The following is a 20,253-nucleotide window of genomic DNA, read 5'->3' as shown; positions in this document are numbered from 1 at the left end:
ACGGTTGAACCCCTGATGTCACATGGATTATTTTACCGATCTCCTTGCTACGTCTCTGGATGTTGATTGTGGTAGTACCCTTGCTGTCTATGGGAGGGTCAGACAGCTCTCAGATTCCATCAAAAATATCTTAATTTGTGGTCCGAAGATGAACGGAGGTCTTACGGGTTTGGAATGACATTTAATGACAGAATTTTAATTTTTGGGTGAACTATCCCTTTAATGTATGAACTTGGTATACTTGGGGCTCTTTAAGGGCAGAGAGGACAGATATAAAGCATTTCATGTAATAGCAATGTATTGAAAGAAATTAAATGCACGTTACAGAAATAAAAATGCTGATGCAATCTTTCTATAGCTTTGAAATGCTTTACATATAAAGTATAAAATGTTGGGTGTACCTGAGAAAATATGCTATATAAAACAATGCATCTTAGCTCGAAAATGACCATGGTTTGCTCTCTATGCTGTCGTACATATCTTTGACCCTCAATGTTTAGTTATGGATATGTTAAGCTATATACATTGAAAAATTGTTGGAGCTTATATGAATAATGATAGTAAGTTTTTAAGCTAACATTTTTTTTACAGTCAAGCCTGTAATTTGTCTAATCGGCCAAGATGACATTTATCTTGCATTCATCTTGCTAAAATTTAGAAACTGATTTCTATTTATCTGCTGTAGTTTCATGGCCATATTAAGGTAGAGCTGCCTTTTAATGTAATTAACATAAACAAATATGTTATATTTCACTCAAACCTTTTACAAAAACTTCAAATGGCTTCAGAAGGACATCATGGAATAATTGAACAGATTAACATTATTCACCCAGACTACCCGTCATTTTAGTGTAGCTTCAAATGAGATTAGTTTGTGCATCCAAAGGAAATTCATTGATGCCCTCCACCCCCTGCTGTTCACTGCTTACATAATGCATCAAGGCATAGACATGTCTAAAATGTAGAATGCTGGTAATTAAACACAAAAGTGAGGTGAGAGAACAGCTGGATGACAGACTTCTCATCAAAGTTTTTAGATTCAGAACAACTAGCGATGACTTAAATTGACAAATTTGTTGTAGTATTTTGTGCATTGCACAGATTCAGAACTTTTAGTGTAAATTCAGAACCATTATACAAATAAATGCACGTATGTAATAACATACTAGATATTTTTCGAGTCTTGTGCACAGGTGAACTCATTCTTATTAATAATACCTAAAAAAAATACAGGATAGAGGATACAGGGTGCAAAATATTTCACATTAGGAAAATATTTTCAGAACAAATATTCTGAAACAATAAGCAAGTACATTATCTAAATTAAAAACAAAAATATATTATAATAAAAGCTGATGTTGGGCAAAAAAATTACATTTACTGCATTTACTGCTTTGATTATTTGGTGCATACCACCTTAAAACAAGATCTATGGCTCTCTCTATATCTTTTTTATGTTTTGATTTGCAAATTTGTCAGAGGATCAAAGTCCCTCCAACACACTAAGGAATTAAGCAAAGGGAGCTCCTCACCATAACAGATACCATATAAAGGATGATGGCATCCATATTTTCAGCATAACAATAGAACAGCCAACTGAAGGCACTGCACATGAATAAATCATGATCAGTATCGGCAGTATAAGACCAGAAAATCTTTGGTTACAAACAGACAATGAGCAAAAATGATCTAAATCTACCTTTTCTAACAGGATAAACACAACCTCTCAAATGTAGAAAATTAGTTAGTGTTATCACGTCCCAGTGTACAAACATCAACAAATATTAGTATTGTGATAAATATTTGTTTTGCCCTACATACATTTTAAGATTTTTTTTTTGTCATGTTCAAAATAGAAACCATAATTTGTTACCATCGACAAAATCAAGCAAAATAGCTTTTATCAGATTAAAACTGTTGATGTATTCAAAGAACACTTTTGGGTACACCATTGAAAATGCATGTAGGTTTCTTTATTTACAGCATTCTTACCGTGATTTTACAGAACATCGTGTAGACATTTCCCGAACGTTTACTTGAGATGAAATACTAACTGGTGCTGTGGCGAAGTCAAAACAGTGATACACTTTGGTGTTTATCTGTCACTTCGGCTTGAGACAGACAGGGAGAGAATATTTTTTCGGCATGGTTTCCTTCGCTGAGAGGCTGAGACCATCTCCCTCGGGATCCCATCAGATGGGGGGACATGTCTATGAGCGAGAGAGAGCTAGAGCGAGGGAAAGAGCATGTGTGTGCACACAGAAAGGAAAGGGGCAGAGTGTGAGTGCGAGCGCGTATGATGCTGCTCGTGGAAGGAGATGGTGCAGGTTTTGGCTTTCCTTCCTGTGCTACAAGATTTTCCCCACTAAGGTTTGACCTCTGCGTCCTGTCAGTGTGGCACGTCAGCTTCTCGGGTAAGAGCTATTCATTATTTGCTGCTGGAATCAGAGCAGGTTGCTGTATGCGTTCCTAATTTTCTGTGTTGTGTGTGTGTCGTATGTGCAGAGAGACACAGAACGACAAAGGGAAGGGAGGAGGGTGGTACAGGCAGAGGATATCATGTGTGCGCTATAACTAAGGACAAGGAGCAGACAGAGTTGGAGAAGAGGGGAAATAAGACACAAGGCAGAAGCTGCAGACACCGTCCCTTTATTGGCCAGAACCGGCAACAAAGACAAAAGAGGTAAAGCCTCTGAAGCCGAGACTCAAGCGTTCTGCCTCGTTACTCCTCGGATTCCATGTGCCACTGGCATCTCATCGAGGGCGAATAGGATGTCTGTGTCTGGAAAAAAGGAGTTTGACGTGAAGCAGATCCTCAGGCTCCGCTGGCGCTGGTTCAGCCACAGCACTCAGACCTCAGCTGGGAATGGGGGCTACATCCAACAGGAAGGTTTTGACCACCGGGGAACACCGGTCCGGCTGAAGAGTCACTCCCGGGACAGAGGAGGACTCCGCAAGAGCAACAGCCCCGTGCACAGCATTCTGGCACCGAACCCTGGACCCACGCCTGTTTATGCCAGGCCAGGCGATCAATCATGGCACCAGCAAAACATCATCCAGCACCTCCAAGCCAGCGAGGAGCTTCCCAAGAGCAACTCACCTTGCAGTGCCAGGAAAGAGGAGGCGAAGAGCAGCCATGAGGATGTGAAGAGCAATCCGGAGAATCCCTGTGAGGAGGAAGCCACAGACAGGTAAAAAAGCTCAGTGCAGAAATAGAACCGTATAACCAGATGTGTGAAGAGGTACACATGCAGGGTGGAAGCGACTAAGTTTTGCCTGTAGGCATGAAAGACTTGCAGTTTTTAGATGAAAATCCAGTTTTTGCCCTTTGTGCGGTAGTGAAAACAGACAGTACTGTGCTGAGAGATGAGCGAGGTGTTATTTTGGGACAGAGTGGATTTACGGTAAGCCCCAGGGAGCGTCAGGACTGAGTACAAGTACAGTATTTAACTGTCACTTTATTCTGGCTCATTACGCCAGTGAAATTCGCTCAGAAATGACAGTTTGTTTTATTTTCATTGGCTGTGTTGCCAGTACTCAGGGCCTCCGCTGACACATTGGTTTGGTCTTCGGAGAATATCATTTTTCAGTCAACTCCACCATTGCAGCTGCCACCGCTGCTCACCTGGGAATAGTTCATTCACATGACGCGCGGGTTGTAGAAGCACAGCTCTGAAATACCCACAGATAAATTATTCATCAAGCAGACATCTCACAAAACACAGAGGAAAACATCGAGGAGTCTGGATATAGCCGGCAGTATAACACATTCTGTAAGCCGTGACGTGGTTCGCTCTTCATTTTAGCAGCCTGCATTTTCATAACCTGAAGCAGGAATATTTCACGGCTTGTTAATGCATGCATTCTCTGACTTATAAATGCTACAGAGAGGATACCATTACATCAGAGACAATTGTCGCAAGGGCTATAAATTTGGGAAGGGCAACAGGATGAATTATCTTTAGTGGGGATGATATTTACACATCAGTGCAGTTCGAGAGAAAGAGAACATTTCATTTTCTTGCTCCGATCGATCGAAATTATAACGAGATTATAAAGCCCTACTTGCACAGACGCTTTCAATTCACATCTTAAGTGCTGGATGTTTAGGAGAGAAAGATCTTGTTATTATTATTATTATTTTATTTTTCTGTCTAGCATAATGTCAACGTAAGGCAGGAAGTAAACATCTTTTCAGATAAGGAAGTGGCAAGACTGACCCACATTAAAAGATGATGTCATGAGAGATAAAAACAAAACCAAAAAAACAGTTTTGTCTTTAACGCTTACATATAAAGCCCTATACATAAGTACATAAGACTATGAATGTTTGTGTTTAGACAGAATTTCTATTAACCCTTGATTAAGAATAATATATTTGTAGAGTAAGTGATTTAAATATGCTGATTAATTAATCACATATATTTGTACTAGCTGAAAAAAGCATCCTAATGGTAATTTAAATGCATTGCATTATTGTTTTTCAATATGTTTTAATATCTTATTGCATTGCATTTTTCAATTGCATTTTATTTAGCAATTCATGCATATAGACTAACACTGTTGTGTCCCGTTTTTTCCCCTTCATTTGCAGTAAACAGATTTTTTTATTATTTTGTATTTTTTTTACATGTAAACATATCCTGCATGAATGGCTCTTTATTCATGCAGTCTTGCTTGTTCTGGTGAGGAGCATTGCCTGTAGTCGCAACTGGGGCTGGACTGACCGCAGACCTGCAAATAAATGCCTCGCATGGGTCAGAGGGCATTAAATACATACTATATTAACATAGTCAGCCATGGGTTTGTGGCACCCACTGAAGCTCTGCTATGTCTCCTGCTATAGGCACATCTCTCATGGATATTTATGAGTCTATTAATATTTTAGTGCATGTGCGGCGTTGCTTTTTATCCTTTTATGTTTTAACAGTACGGTAATAGAATCAATTCAGGTCAAAGACAAGACAATAAATAGATCAGGTAAATCTGGCAACAATATTCCTTATTGAACCATCTTCACGTCAGTCTTATCTGCGTTGCTTATATTCGCAAAACATGAACTCTCAAACATCAAGTTTTGACCCTTTAAAAGCTTATATTAATTACTTTGCTGGTCTGAAAGCTTTCTTAGTGTTAATAGCCTTGTTCACTGATTGATATGGTCTTGTGAACTTAAGTACCATGACTCCATTTTTCATCTACCACGGAAAATTGCTATTTTCAGGCTGAAATGACATTAGCTGCAACATTAAAACAAATTGAAAATTGTATCTTATACACTAGAAAATCATTCTTAACCACTGAAAATGAACTGCTGTATTTTTCATGAGTACCACAGTGAGGATATCGCGTTGTGTTATGAATATTTAATCAGAGAATTAGATAGAAACAAAAGAGATTTGATCCCTTAAGACTCTCCCATCATGTGCTTTAAATTATCATACCTCAGAGCCTCTAGGTGTACGATGATACATCTGCTGTTACATTTGTTTGTTATTCTGTGTTTTTCTTCCCCGTCCTTTTATCACTTTTCATTTAGTATGCGTAAATAAAGCATAAATTTGCCTTACAGGCACAATGTAATGGAAATGAGGCCTTTAATGTGCCTCTAGACTAGGGATTGTGTTGTGCATCTCTGTGTGTGAGTTAATAGTGCGATCAGACCAAGTTCCTCAATGCACATTTTTACCCAAAGGGCAAAAAAATAACTATTCATTGGTTTATGCGTTTTATTGCCCTGTATGACATTCATCTGTAAAGGAAAGCTAACTGAAGAGGAGGTGGTAATGCATTAGAGTGCATTTATAAAGCAGAAAAAGCGAATATGTATATAAAATGAGCTGAATATAAATATTAGTACTCATTTGAGTTGTTTTGAAAATGCAGAATCAGAAGGCTTGTCCTCTGCACTTATGGGTGAACTATTTAGGACTTAACGTATTCATCAATCAACACAATCATTCAAACACAAATTGTTATCATAGCATAACAGTCCGGCTTGCATCATTTGCCGATCCCATTTCCCCCTCCGTCTAAAAATGATGAAAAAGCTTAGAAAGAGTCTGTATTGACATGCAATGTCTCAAAACACAATGCACAATTATGTTAACTTTTACATTTATTCACATAAAGCACATTACTAGGAAAAGTGCCAAACATGTCATGTTTAATAGTGTATGCTATATAACATGTAGGCTATATCTGATATAATACTCGTAGATTTCATTACCAGTGAAACGCCAAACCGGTGGAACGTCAAAAATGTATGTTTGGTGTCATACAGTATATCCCTGCGGGCGTAAAGGGCTTAGGGCCATGTTTGTGATCAAGCTGACAGCATGCTGGCTTGCAAATGGTCATGGGGTGTTCAACTAAAACTACAACACTGTTATGTGCAAATTAAAGTTCATATCAAGCATATATCACAAACTGGACATATCATGATTGGTTATGCCACAATGATAAAATAACAGCAATAAAATTAGTAGAGAATCATTTAAGGTATTTTTTAACCGGACTAATACTAATACATCTCTGTATCTAAGTACAGACATGATAACATGTTTGATGAAATGCTAATGGCCATTCACTAAAGTTTTGAATGCATTGTAATTATTTCATGAAATCCAGTGAAAGGTTGAAAAGGAGTTCAAAAGGAGTACTGCCTATGCTCACTGTAATTACCCGCTGGAATAATTTTGCTGAAGGATTATTGGAAATCCTTTTGCAGTTTCAATAGCTGTACACAGAGAAGCCATAGACTATACAAATGGATGTTATGCATAAATGTTGGAAGTATTTTGTGTTTTAGATGATAAGATATATTTAAATACATTTAGATTGCAATTTGTATAGTCCTTAATCATTTGTTAATCTGTCAATTTAAGAGAGTGCACATAATAATAATGATTTACTGTAGTATAGAAGTCTTTCATAAAAAGAATCGCATGCAGTTCTATATGGCTTACATACCATTTTAACACTTGTAAGATCTCAAAAGCTGTCTTATTAGAAAAATACATTCTGAAAAAATATATTCAGTGTATTGCTAGCTGAGCAGTCCTTGTGAAAAAAGACCATCCCTTTCTTTTGATGAATTGCTGTCTATAAGAGGAATTTTGGCCCTGGCCCGTTAATAAGGAAACAGCAGAGACTTGAGTCAGCAGCCGTTACGTTGAATGATATCTCAATTTCCTCTCAATTGCTTTGGAAAATAATGACACCATCTTGTCCTAGGATGAGTAGAGCTTCATTTCAGGAAGAGATTTATAGTGTCTTCATAAAGCATTGACAGGTCAAGAGACATTGTCCAGGTAGAGGAATGTAAATGTAGTGTGAGAGGGGGAAAAATACGCAAGAGGCGAGTTCACTGTTGAATGTGTTGTGCATGAAAGAACTGCACAGAAATGCTAGTCAGTTTAAAGTATTAAAATCATTGACGTTTAAAGCTATGGAGCAAATAAATACTGAATACCATTTCTAACAAACATTGTATTAAAACGGGCTTTTCAAAAGACTGCCTTACAGTCTTTATAAATCAAGATTTATAGCTTTTTATATGAATCAAGATTTTGGTTTAAAGCTTGTGGCTTACTGATTAATCAGTGAATTAAGTTTTTATGTGTTCAAAAGAAAGCATCACACAAAAGCCCTGGAAATATCTAAACTTCACAAGAGCTTTTATAAAAAATGTAATAAAGGGCAGCAGTAGCAAAAAAATTTCTTCTTTTCAAAGGGTGCCAGCATGTTAACACAGCTAATGCATTAATCTGTGTATAGTTCAAGACGGCAACAGACTGTTATTCCAATTGGGCAGAATAGCCTTAGTTTCATATCACATTTACATGAATATCTAAACAAAACATTTGTTTTACAGTTCATCTATAGTGTTTATAATGTCTGCAATGCTATAATGCATATACAATGTATTTGTACATATTTGTGTACAGTAGTGACACTCACATCCTTATTTTTGCTGTAGAATATTGTTTGTCTTTCCAAATTCAGCTATTAGCATAATTATTGATAATTCAGGATTTGTTGTCATTTGAGATTATCAATACATTAAAGCCAGGCAATAAATTATCCTAACACTGCTGAGTGTTCCGCATTCAATCAAATTATAATTCAGCTTTTCAACATGTCTATTAGCCTCAGCATAATTGGTAGATGTTCATAATTTGCATCTGCTGAGAATAGGATATTAGAAAAATGCACACTTAGCAAACATCTGGCTTCATTTTTCTTACTGAATATGATGGGGGAAAACAGATTCATTTTACAACACAACAGATTCACACATTGTGTATATTTTAACTACCCCATTTAAATTTACTTCTTGATGTCAATCACTCTTAATGCATGTGACTTTCCCGGGTGCTGAGCTGCAGCTTTTCCTTTGAGGTTAAGAATACAGCACTGTAGCATACCGGAGGCAAGCACTATTTACCTTGAAGATGGTTAGCAATTGTGATGAGACACTGCACACTGAAGGGCAGCATAGTCTGAAGATAAAGAAAAAAGTGCAATACTTATGATAAAAAGAAGAGGTCTGACCTGGAGGTTCTATAGCACTTTGACAAAAAAAAAAAAAAAAACATGCTTTCATCTTCGCACCTGTTCGGCTTCTGAAGGGCTGTGCGTGGTTACATTTACAAATATCCTTCGTAACTTTATCTTTGTTCTGAAGTGTAGCTAAAATGGTCTCGCATGGTAGATAGAAAAGAGAAAAAACCCTGAAAGCAAAACAATTACCAACATGTACTGTGTTTTTGTGAACAGGACCAGTTCTACAATGAGCAAAGTAAAATGTCTTTAATGCAATTCACCATGTTTTAACTACCACATGGAGAGGGTAATAACACTGAATATTAAGACATATTGATACACTAGGTAATTGTGCTTCCACTGTTTCTGCAAGAGGTATGTTTATATTCAATGCAATCTAATTAAAGGCTCTGAAGATCTGTGACCTGTATTGCTGCTCATAATGTTTTTGTTGTTGTCTCATTAATAATGCATTCACAGAAGTTGTTCACAGAATGTGGATTATTAAAAGCCAATTTCAGGCAATTAACCTTTTATCTTAAAATGCAATGCATCATCAGTTGCCACTGTTTTGATACTGAATGGGTGCGGGAATATTAATGACTATTAAAGCTCAGTCTAAGAATCAACATGTTAAAAAAAAACACCTTCTTTTGGCATTACCCACTTATTTCAATGTATAAAGCCATAGTCTAAAGAAAATTCCAGTCAGTAAATCTATTGATACATCCTTGCTCACTTCAGCATACAGTACAGGCATTAACTTTGGGGAAGGAACCAGCCACACCTTTGATCTATTCAGTCTGGGTTGAAAGTATGCTGACTTTTTGACAAGTGGAATTCATAAACACTGTAGGTAGGCACGTTGAGGCAATAAGTTATTTGATTGCTAGCTGCAGCAGCAATTTTATGTGTTCACAGTCACAAAGGGCTATAACTGTTCAATAGGCCTATAGTCTACATGGCTTTTCTTGTTAAAAATGTTTGGATGGCTAATAGCAACAAATGTGGATAGGGTCATTATTACAACAAAATGATAAGAAGCCTATATACTCTGGCTGCAACCCTGTGATGTTTCTTTCATTGTTTTAGGTATCTAACCTAGGAAAGTAAGGGAAGCTGATCATTAAAGCAAAATAAAGCCCGTCAGGTATCACTTTCACGGGATTTATTTTGCAATAATGGCCAGCTTGACTGTACATTATACCAGATAGGCATTTCTATTATATTTGATACATTTATCCTCAATGTATGGACCAATGTGAAAGAATATTTCTTAGAATCAGGGCAGGGGCGTAGATTACCCGCACTTTTTCAGGCAAGTGTGTTCGCATAGAGGTTTTCAAGAGCCGGTGTGAATAAATATATATTTAAATTCAAAGAGACAGGATAGTCTGTGCATGATCTGATGTTTTATTCGGACCCAGAATAAGCCGAGATGAACATCGTGGAGGGCAAAACACTCCGTGCAGTGTATGTTTCATTCATACTCGAAACCGGAGGGCGCTCTTGCGCAGAAAGTCTTAGAAAAAAAATTAACTTAAATGATTTTAGCAAATGGCTGCAATATAACAAAGAGTGAAAAATTTAAGGGGGTCTGAATACTTTCCGTACCCACTGTATATATATATATATATATATATATATAACATTTCTGTCCCCCTCACTTCTGAAATGATGGCTACTTCCCTGAATCAGAGGTCACAAAATGACCGTTTGTCAAAGTTCGGTATGTTTTGGTACAGCATAGTTAAAAAAATTTTTTTTTTATTAAAGAGTGTGTCACTGTCTATAAATACAAAGTCTGTCAATATTGCAACACTGCAGTTTATGGTGCTGTTGTTAATGGGGGAAGATATTTGATACGCTTACCCATTTGGATGCAAAATATGTTAGCCAAATATATAGTTTACCTTTACTTTTATTGTGATCGCGTTTTACTGAGCCCGGTCTTGACGCGCATGCGCGCGCTGCCGCCGACGCACCTGCATTGAAGTTTGCGAAGTTAAACGGAGATTCGCTGTCAGACTGTTAGCCTTTATGCAAAATGGAAATACTCGCGTCAATTTCAAACATTTACAGGTAAGTGTACAACCATAAGATGTAAACTGTGTGCTGAGGAAAACGCGTCACAAACGCATTAAAAAACACGCATCTAACAGGAGGGCCAGTCGCATATGGTTTATGCTTTAGTTTGAAGCGCTTAATATAAAGCACATCTCATGTTTAAGACAACATGGATCTAGCACAGTTTCAGCAGCATAAATTAGTGAGAAATTCCGCAAGTGCAGTGGTTTAACAAAACTGTATTCGTTTGCTACACATGCTCGACGAACCGAAAAATACGTGTACCTTTAAACCCCCACTCACTCAGAATACCATTATTTATTTGTTTGTTTATTTATTTATTTTTGTAATTCAGTAAATGTCTCTTCCTTTCATTCCAATTCCAATTCCAAGTGGAAATCCCTCAAAACTTTATTTTAGGCAATTTTTTTTTACTCCTACTCAGTTTATTTATGCCCATTTTGACAAATTACTCAAGAAACACTTTCTGAATGCTGATGGCTGGATATTTATCTCTTATACAGACATGCGCGTTGATAGCTGGAATTGAGCAACTGAGCAGAAAGAAAACAGTTCCTTCAGCACAAATCCTGGGGCTTACATGAGTAAAGATCCATCTTAAAAATGAGGTTGAGCCCCCCACTGTAGTCAGTAGCCTACATCAGACTAAAAGGACAGTGGGTGAAAATTCTGGAGGAAGGACGCCCCAGTTAAGCTGTCTGGGCGATAAAGATGATTTCTACTCATGGCTTTGAGCGAGCACAGATAGCTGTAATCCTGGTTTAGAAGTGAGCGTCATTCATCTTCACTTAGTTTATTGTTATGGAATTGTCTGTCAGACACACAAGGCATATTATTAGGATTCTACATTTTACTATGAACGGAAGAATTATAGATACACCAGGTGCTTTAATAGATACACAAGGCATTTATGGTCAGAAAATAAAGTGCCTTGCGGACATTGGCCTGGTATTTTAGAATGATTTTTGAGCATACTATTTTGTCTCAGCATCTGGATGGTGCTGATTATGGTTGTAGCATTTGAAATATTGACAATAATTAGATTAGACTCAAAAGCAGATTTGTTTACATTGACAATGGGAAAACAATCTTGTTCAGTGACATTTTGGAAAAGGCAAGCAAAATGGACGAAACCCCCACAGACACACAGAACTGGATCAGTTATTCTGTTTTAAGCGGGAAAGCACTGTTGTGCAGTTTCAACATAATGTGTGCACTGTGCATCACTGAATAACAAAGCATGCTTCAGGAATCGAGAAAGAGGCATTGACGTGCTGTTCCATGAGGAATAAGACCCTGCCAAATAAAATAGCTTAGGGCTGCTTCAGTATGTTTGCAACCAGCTAGCAGCAATTTCTTGAAAGGTCAACCAAATACATGCGCAGAACGCATGTGAGCAATGATGCTGATACATATTTTATTATAACATCCTTGAAAAATCCTTTATACCTGCTTTAGCAATTCCTATTCATATCTGATTGACAGCTGCACCACTAAAATTGAGAAAACATGAATATAAATGTTTTTAGGCTGTTTTTGTTGATTGTATTGATCAAAACACTTAACATATACAGACCTAGTGCACTTTATCAAATAGCTTTTTTTAAATAAAAAAAATATTCGAAGCAGATGTACTGATCATGATAAGCATCTGTTTCGGAGAGAGAAAGGGAATGATGTGTAAAATCTGGTTAAGAACTTTGCGGTGCTCCACATATAACATGCTCTCTGTGTCAGGCTCTTGAAATAGCTTTTGAAGAGTCTGTTGGCAGGCTCTTGTCAAGAAATGCTCAGGTAACTGCAACAACTGCCCACTTGTTATTGATCTGGGTGAATAGAGTGATACAGCTCAAGTTCAATAACTGCTCAGATGCTGTACTGATATGGAGATATGATGGGTTATGTAATGCACCAGATAACACAACAAATAGATGTCTATAAAAGTCCTCCGAGTATGAAATATGTCATACAGCAGTTTCAACTGTTGAGCTGTTTATTCATCCTGTTCATAGTGCATAACTATATGGAGATTTATTTAGCCAGAAGTAGTACTCAAACCTGTGTATTAAAAACAACAAATAAAAGAGATAAAATAAAATAGATAAACATATCAAAACAAGGCGAAATAGAACTTCATAAAATTATGAACATTTACATTTGCAGCAATGTAAATGTAAGATTAACACGCATAGATATAATGTGTAGGAAACTCTTGTTATATATTATTCAGGGGTTACGAAAATTTGTTTTAGTTGCTTTACATCAAGTTTCAGTGGCATTGTGGCTCATAATGGCCCTTTATATAAAAAGCCAATTTCACAGGCAGAAAGAAAACATTTTCAGTAAATTTACAACCTTTCAGAAAGTGTTAAAGAAGCAATTTGGTTCTCCGATAGTGGTAGACATAAAAGTCCTCTCAGCATTACTTTGAGCAAAAGTAATGCATCTAGGTTTTACAACCCCTCTTATGTTGTCTTATTTCTTATTCAGTACACCCAGCTCTGTGCCAAAATGTAGTTATAATGTCAGTGAGATAAATTACCCATCTATTTAGCATAAAAAACAACCTTATAATGACCAGAAGGAGTCTGGGACTGGTAGCCTTTGCTGTCCACACAATCGAAACATGGTTATTAATGTCTAAATGTCTCACAGCTGCAAATGCAATTCGGCATAATGTAAAGAATCTAATGTAAATTTAGTGTCATCTTTAACACTTGATTGTCTTGTACTTTGTCTTGTGCTTCATCAGTAGGCACTGGATCTAAAACCAATAACCAAAGCACCACATAGAGGCAAAAATGAAATATTTAATCTGAATATTTGTAAACATTTTTTTCAATGGTGTGTTCAACCATTCACTTGGGCCATATAAGGTATCATTATCACAAAACGATAAAAGGGAAGCATGCAAACATACACGATTTTAAAAGAATAGTTCACCCAAAAAAGAAAATTTGCTGAAAATGTCCTCACCCTCAGGCCATCCAACATGTAGATGAGTGTGTTTCTTCATCAGAACAGATTTGGAGAAATTTAGCTTTACATCATTTGCTCACCAATGGATCCTCTGCAGTGAATGGGTGCCGTCAGAAGGAGAATCCAAACAGCTGATAAAAACATCACAATAATCCAAGTAATCCACACCACTCCAGTCCATCAGTTAATGTGAAGTGAAAATCTGCGTGTTTGTAAGAAACAAATCTTTCATTAAGCTACAATATGAGTCCTCTATCCGTAATATTGCTTCCCTCATTGAAAAAGTTGGCTTGTCTGATTCAGAAGAGAAATATGCACAGATTAAGCACTGTTTACAAGTGAAAATGGTCCAAAACAGTTCATAACAAGTTGGAGGATTTTGATGTGAGAGGACAACAGGGGATGGATGTTTTCACTGGAGGAAACGTTATTATGGGTTGGCTAAAAGTAATGATTTAAAGTAAAAAATGTGTTAACAATGGATCTGTTTATTACAAACTTGCAACTTTTTGCTTCACAAGATGTTAACTGATGGAGTGGAGTGGTGTGGTTTACTTGTGGATTATTGTGATGTTTTTATCAGCTTTTTGAACTCTCATTCTGACGGCACCCATTCACTGCAGAGAATTCATTTATGAGCAAGTGATGGAATGCTAAATTCCTCCAAATCTGTTTTGATGAAGAAACAAACTCCTACATCAAACTACATCTTGGATGCCCTGAGGGTGAGTACATTTTCAGCAAATTTTCATTTTTGGGTGAACTATTCCTTTAAGCAGACTGGATGCTCTATATGTAAAATAGCAGGCTATTTGATATGATCCGTCAGCCAGACAACCTGAGTTTGGCTTTGCATGTGGCATTAGATCAGAGCAACCCCAGGACAATTTTAAATGTTTAGAAGTCAACCCCCCTCCGCTTGTAAATATCAGTGCGATCACCAACCCCTGACAGCTGACCAGAGAGATAAAGATAATGCATTCCGTATGAGAGTCACCTTGCTCATACAGCCAATTCACATCAAGCAAGCTCCATCATATTAAATGCGCCAACTGACTACTTATCAAATGTATTCTGCTATGAAGAGAGAGTAGAAGTATGCACTCTGGAATTAATGTGATGTATACGGCAGTATGCTTAAAAAACTAGCTCATATGATGGAACATATCTGCCTTTAAAGTCGAGGACACAAGGGCGAAATTCTGCTTTATGTGTCCCTCTAAGGGCAGAGTCACAGTTCACAAAACCATTGATCCAGTGAGCGCAGCTTTCGGTGGGATTTACTCTGTAATTAAAACTTTTACGAGATCATAACGTTTTATCAGGTGCTAAATATTCATTCCCAGCTTTATGGTTTTGCAACTCTTTTTAAAAGATGAAGTGGACAATAGGATGTGCAGATATTAAAAATATCATAATGGTCATGCTTTGTTTTTGTTATGCAAATCTTTGTTGATGGCGGTTAATATAACCAGTCATTCAAAGCAAATAATTACTGAGTTTTAAAAAAAAAACGCCCTTCTCTATGGCATATTTTACAGACAAGTAATCAAAATGCACAGCTCTACTGTAGGTCCCTGCGGCAGTTAGACTTTTTAAACAGTGTTGTGGACTGGTTAAATGTCAGCCATGGATTTGTTCCGTGAAGGACAGCAAAATAAAGGGTTTAGATTGTTTGCTGTGAGTCAGAGGGATTATTCAGATGCAGCACAATGGCTTGTAATCTACCGGTCCACAGGGAGAGCAGCTCAGAATTTACATTATCAAGGCTCTGTGAAGAGACCAGATCCCCACAAAGTCCTGTGCTTCCAAAAGAATAAATAAATAAATAAAAACTGCAGAGTTTGTGCAAATGGTAATCTGCCCCTTTGGAAAACTGGCTTTCAATCCACTTATTTACGGAGTTTAGTTCTAATGGTTTCAATTTTAGCTCTCACAAGTTTGAAGGAAGATATACACAGAATGACTAATGTACATTTGGGAGAGAGAAAAAAAGTGTTTTTATTACTTCTGCACAATATATAATTCACGCATACAGAAAACTGCATCAAACAACATGGTGACAGTCATTGGCAGAGCTTGTTTTTGTGGGTGCAAACTGCATAAATTGGATCAAGCCATCAAATAGTATAAAATTGTGAAAGTAACAGTGATAGAGCATATATGAAAAAGAGTAATAAAGGCTATAAATTTGTTCTTTTCATTATGACACAAACAGCATGCATGTTACTAAGTCATTTTCCTACATTTGGCAGAGGAAATGGATGGAAAATGGCACAAAATTGTTTATTTTTATTAAGCTTGCCTGTTTAATTTGTCATGGGTGAACCAACTGTAGCGCCGCTGTAGGACATAGTAGAAGTCAAATAATTAATTAACTCTGCATGTCCAAATAATAAAAACCTTTCAGGTATATGTACACAAATGATGGAAGGACAGTTCACCAAAAATGTAAATTCTCATTATTTCCTCACTCTCATATCATTTTCAACCTGTAAGCTATTCTTTCTCGTCCCGAAAACGAATGTTTTAAGAGTGTTTTGGTTTATGGAGTCCAAGGCATCACTCATTGTATGAACCAAAGAAAGGAGTTCATACAGGTTTGGAATGAGATGAGGGAAGTAAATGACAGAATTGAATTTTTAGGTGATCTATTAGAATAATGTTCTATAAACACCACAGTTTGAAATGCACATGTCTGAGACTCTGCTTTGCTGCAACACAAACACACTTTCTTCAACATAACCTGTCACTCCGTGGAGCCTCAGACCTGATGGGTCAATTGAGGGGAAAATAAAAGATGAAGTCACAGGTGGACACTGCAGCTTGTGCAGGTGTTAGTTAAGTTCCCCCGTCACCCACATAGATCAAATAGTCATATCAAACTGACAGAAGCGCACATTGCTCAGTCCCAGCTCAACTCCGGTCTTCCTCTTTCCCATAGGTTGGCTTTGAGCGGTTTCTCTAGGATGAGCTCCAACTGCTCCGATGAGTTTTTCCAGGCCACAAACCACGCGGAACAGACCTTTCGAAAGATGGAGACCTATCTTCAGCACAAGCAGCTGTGTGATGTACTTTTGATAGCTGGAGACCACAAGATCCCCGCACACAGGTGAGTTTCCACCGAAACAAGTCATCTTACTTTCAAATGTCCTACTTTCACTGCAAAAACAGACAGATCAACAGGGCAGAAGGGAACGCTGCTTAAAACGCAGTGCAGTACTTTTCCAGAAATCAATTGAAAAGAGACATTTATCATTCTTAGACAAAATCGAACTATTTGACAGCTACTTAAAACTAAATGCTAGTATTAAAGCTTTTATTTAACTCTTAGTTAACTGTGGAGGAATAGTTCGCCTAATAATTACTCAAAAAGTATGACATTCTTTTACAGAATATGAAAGGAGAACATTTGGGTTTTCATGCAATAAATGTGGACTGGAGCTTAAAGTGTTGCTTGTGATTCATGTGCTATATTCTTTTATAGTCTTCTGAAGTCATGAAAAGTGTTCTGAAGTCATATCTTAGCTTTGTGTGGGAAACAAAAATGAAAAATTTGTCATTCTTCAAAACACAAATGAAACCTCATCAGTTCTCACAAATCAAGCAAGAATGGTTGAGCTTCTGTTTACCATATTTAATATGCTCTATGTATGTGCATTGGTCAATGTTTATATTTGAATAAAAGCCTAATTAAATCTGTTCAGCAGGTGTCAGAGAGAACAACTAAATCACTGAATTTACGCGCTTGAGCCCGCGTAACCACACACGCAGAAAAAACTGCCGGAAATTCTGATGTTAACTCACTAGAAGTAACAGGTTCACACATTGGATTTTTGATAACTTCGGGAAGCGGAAGGACCTTTTCCCCAAAGAGAAAGAGAGAAACAAAGCAATACAATACAACAACAAAAAATAATCATCAGAAGAAACGGTCGTAACAAGCAGATAAAGTGTTTGAGTCTCTTCAGACGATGTCTTTTTGTATTTTGTATATTATGAAAGTTTTGGTTGAGTGGAGTTTCACTGTATAGATAAAAAGAATGAATGATTTTCAGGAAATAAGGATTTTTGGTCTATATCTCACACAATTGTACGGCTTCAGAAAACTAGAAACATAGCACGCATGTTCATTTAAATGTTTCTTTTTGAAGCTTGAAAGATCAAGGCCAATTCATTGAAATTTCATGAAAAAAAGTGGTGAGCACATTGTTCAAAAAAAAAAAAAAAGTCTTTGGGTTTGGAGGAACAAAAATGATAACAATTTTCATTTTGTGTGAACTGTTCCTTTAAGGACAGATATGCAGATGGCAGATTCAAGAAGTGTCAAAACTGTGCTGCACGCTCCATTTCAAACTACGGAGCGAGTTGAACTTTCTTCAAGGACTCTAAAAGAGTGTTTATTTAAAGAAATCTCTTGGCCGCTGAGTGTTTTGATGCTATTATGTTGAAAAATTCTCTGTAGTCAAATCTCTACTGCATCTCCCAGTTTGACACTGAGCTCAATCAACATCATCCCAGAGCTGCATGAAACAACCTGGTGAAAATAGCTGCGCTGAGATAAATCTTTTTGTAGGGAGGAATTTTCTACGAAGACGGCTCTCGAGAAGTTGTTTGAGTTGATCTTGAAGTACGCAGTCGCATATATAAACTATTTGCACAATTATTTGCAGACTTGTCCTGAGCGCAGTTTCAGACTACTTTGCTGCCATGTTCACCAATGATGTGAGGGAGGCAAAACAAGAGGAAATTAAAATGGAGGGTGTAGATCCTGAGGCGTTGCGAGCACTGGTTCATTTCGCATATACTGGTGAGTATCCGCATTCCACTTGTGGACTATTTAAATCTGCTGTTCATAGCAGAAGTGTCACATCCACAAATAAGTTTTTCGTCGATGTCAGTGGGCAAAACTAATTTACAAACCCAAACTAACTTCTGTCTACACAGGTTAAACATACAATTTTGTTCCTGGAATAATTCTGAAAAGTTTCTTGCATATTTTGCTCTTTTCTCCAAATGTACAGGAGTCCTGGAGCTAAAAGAGGACACAATTGAAAGTCTGTTAGCTGCTGCTTGTCTCCTCCAGCTCTCACAAGTTATTCAGGTCTGCTGTAACTTTCTGATGAAACAACTGCACCCATCCAACTGCCTGGGGATCCGTTCGTTTGCTGATGCTCAGGGATGCATGGATCTTTTGAACGTCGCTCACAACTACACTACGGTAAGACCTGGCATACAAAGTAGCTTATTATAAATTTACTAAACATAGTGCTAACATTTGTCCTGACTGCTAGTTGCTGACCTTTCACAGTAATTTGCACTGTAGTAATTCTGGAATTACAATTAAAAGACGCCTGTATACTGCAATCCCACGGGAGTTGAATGACTGTGATGTTGTAGAATCCTAATGATTAACTGTGTCTGCATTACAGTAATCTCTCGTATATTTACAGATTAGTGTAATGTCTACAGTACTATGCTAGCGATGTTCCCAGCATGCAATCTGGCTTGAATAAATGATGCGGTGGCATTGTTTTACTATTTGCTGGTTTATATTGCTGTTGCTATTGTTGTTTGGGCTGTCTCTTTTGACTTATTTTGTAATGTACAGAGGCATTTAAAATGATGCTTGTTGATTGTCAGACTCATTGGGTTTTAGTATGTTGATATCTAATACTAAAGGTTCACAGAGATAACTGGGAATATTCATAGTATGAGATATCACCACTTGACATACAAAACCCAATAATGCTGACAATAAACAAGCGTAATTTTTACCAAAATGGTAAACATCCACTTACCTTAATTGTAGAAAGATATATTGTAATGAACTATTTCATTTGTAACATATAATATTTCCACATACTACATAGGGAGATATAGATAATATATTGTAGATGGCAATTATTACTTGCCTAGCTTTTCATGTAACACAGTGTTCTATACCACTATTACATTGGCTGGAAGAGCATGTAATAAAATAAAATGAAATGTAATTAAAAGTGACAAAGGTCAAAATACCTAGCCAAGACTAATCACCATAGTGGTGACTTACAAATCATATATACAGTATATATATATTTATATCTTAAAATATATTGAAATATTTATTTATTTGTTTATATTTATCTAATTTTTTTGTTAAAGTAGAAAATGTCCGAGCCTGCACTGATTTCATAGTAATATCCTGAATGGAATGTAAAAAACTACTGTTAAAGTAATAGTTTACTCACTGTGATGTATTTCAAAGCCCATATGACTTACTTTCTTCTGACAAAAGGAGAAATTTATAGCAGAACATCCAAGCTGCTTTTTTCCATACAAAGGACGTAAATGGTGATCAGAACTGTCAAGCAAGATTGAGTAAATTACAGACTGAAATATATATGACTTCAGAGTACTTAGAATGTAGTGCATGAGAGATGGACTGCTTTTAGAAACCTTTTTGACTGTTTTCAAGGTTGACCACTCCTTTTTTCATTTACCTTCATTGATAGATCATCAGCGTGAACATTCTTCATAACATCTCATTTTGTGTTCTATCAACTATACTAAATTCATAAGGGTTTTAAGCAATATTAGATTAGTAAAGCATGACAGAACTTTCATTTTGTAGTGTACTATCATTAAAACGAATAC

General features: G+C 36.9%; 1 protein-coding gene across 3 annotated transcripts in view; it reads left to right on the top strand.

Annotated features, from left to right (window-relative positions):
- The first annotated feature begins 2,084 nt into the window (after window positions 1–2,084).
- The window catches only part of klhl4 (kelch-like family member 4), a 33,394-nt gene continuing 15,225 nt past the window's right edge, over window positions 2,085–20,253 (top strand). For 2 of the 3 annotated variants that reach the window (XM_016515051.1, XM_016515049.1), the window contains exons 1-5: window positions 2,085–2,414; window positions 2,506–3,191; window positions 16,559–16,726; window positions 18,288–18,424; window positions 18,639–18,835. In XM_016515051.1, the coding sequence (XP_016370537.1) occupies window positions 2,773–3,191; window positions 16,559–16,726; window positions 18,288–18,424; window positions 18,639–18,835 (921 nt within the window). In that variant the 5' untranslated portion in view covers window positions 2,085–2,414; window positions 2,506–2,772. Of the gene's footprint in view, window positions 2,415–2,505; window positions 3,192–10,507; window positions 10,630–16,558; window positions 16,727–18,287; window positions 18,425–18,638; window positions 18,836–20,253 lie in introns of those variants that run through there. The other variant, XM_016515052.1, reaches the window with a different exon arrangement.

The sequence above is a fragment of the Sinocyclocheilus rhinocerous genome, unplaced genomic scaffold (genome assembly GCF_001515625.1).
Source record: "Sinocyclocheilus rhinocerous isolate Xijiao unplaced genomic scaffold, SAMN03320098_v1.1 scaffold1408, whole genome shotgun sequence".
NCBI classification, from domain to species: Eukaryota; Metazoa; Chordata; class Actinopteri; order Cypriniformes; family Cyprinidae; genus Sinocyclocheilus; species Sinocyclocheilus rhinocerous.
The sequence above is the reverse complement of the archived record's forward strand: the minus strand, read 5'-3'. Positions and strand labels throughout refer to the sequence as shown.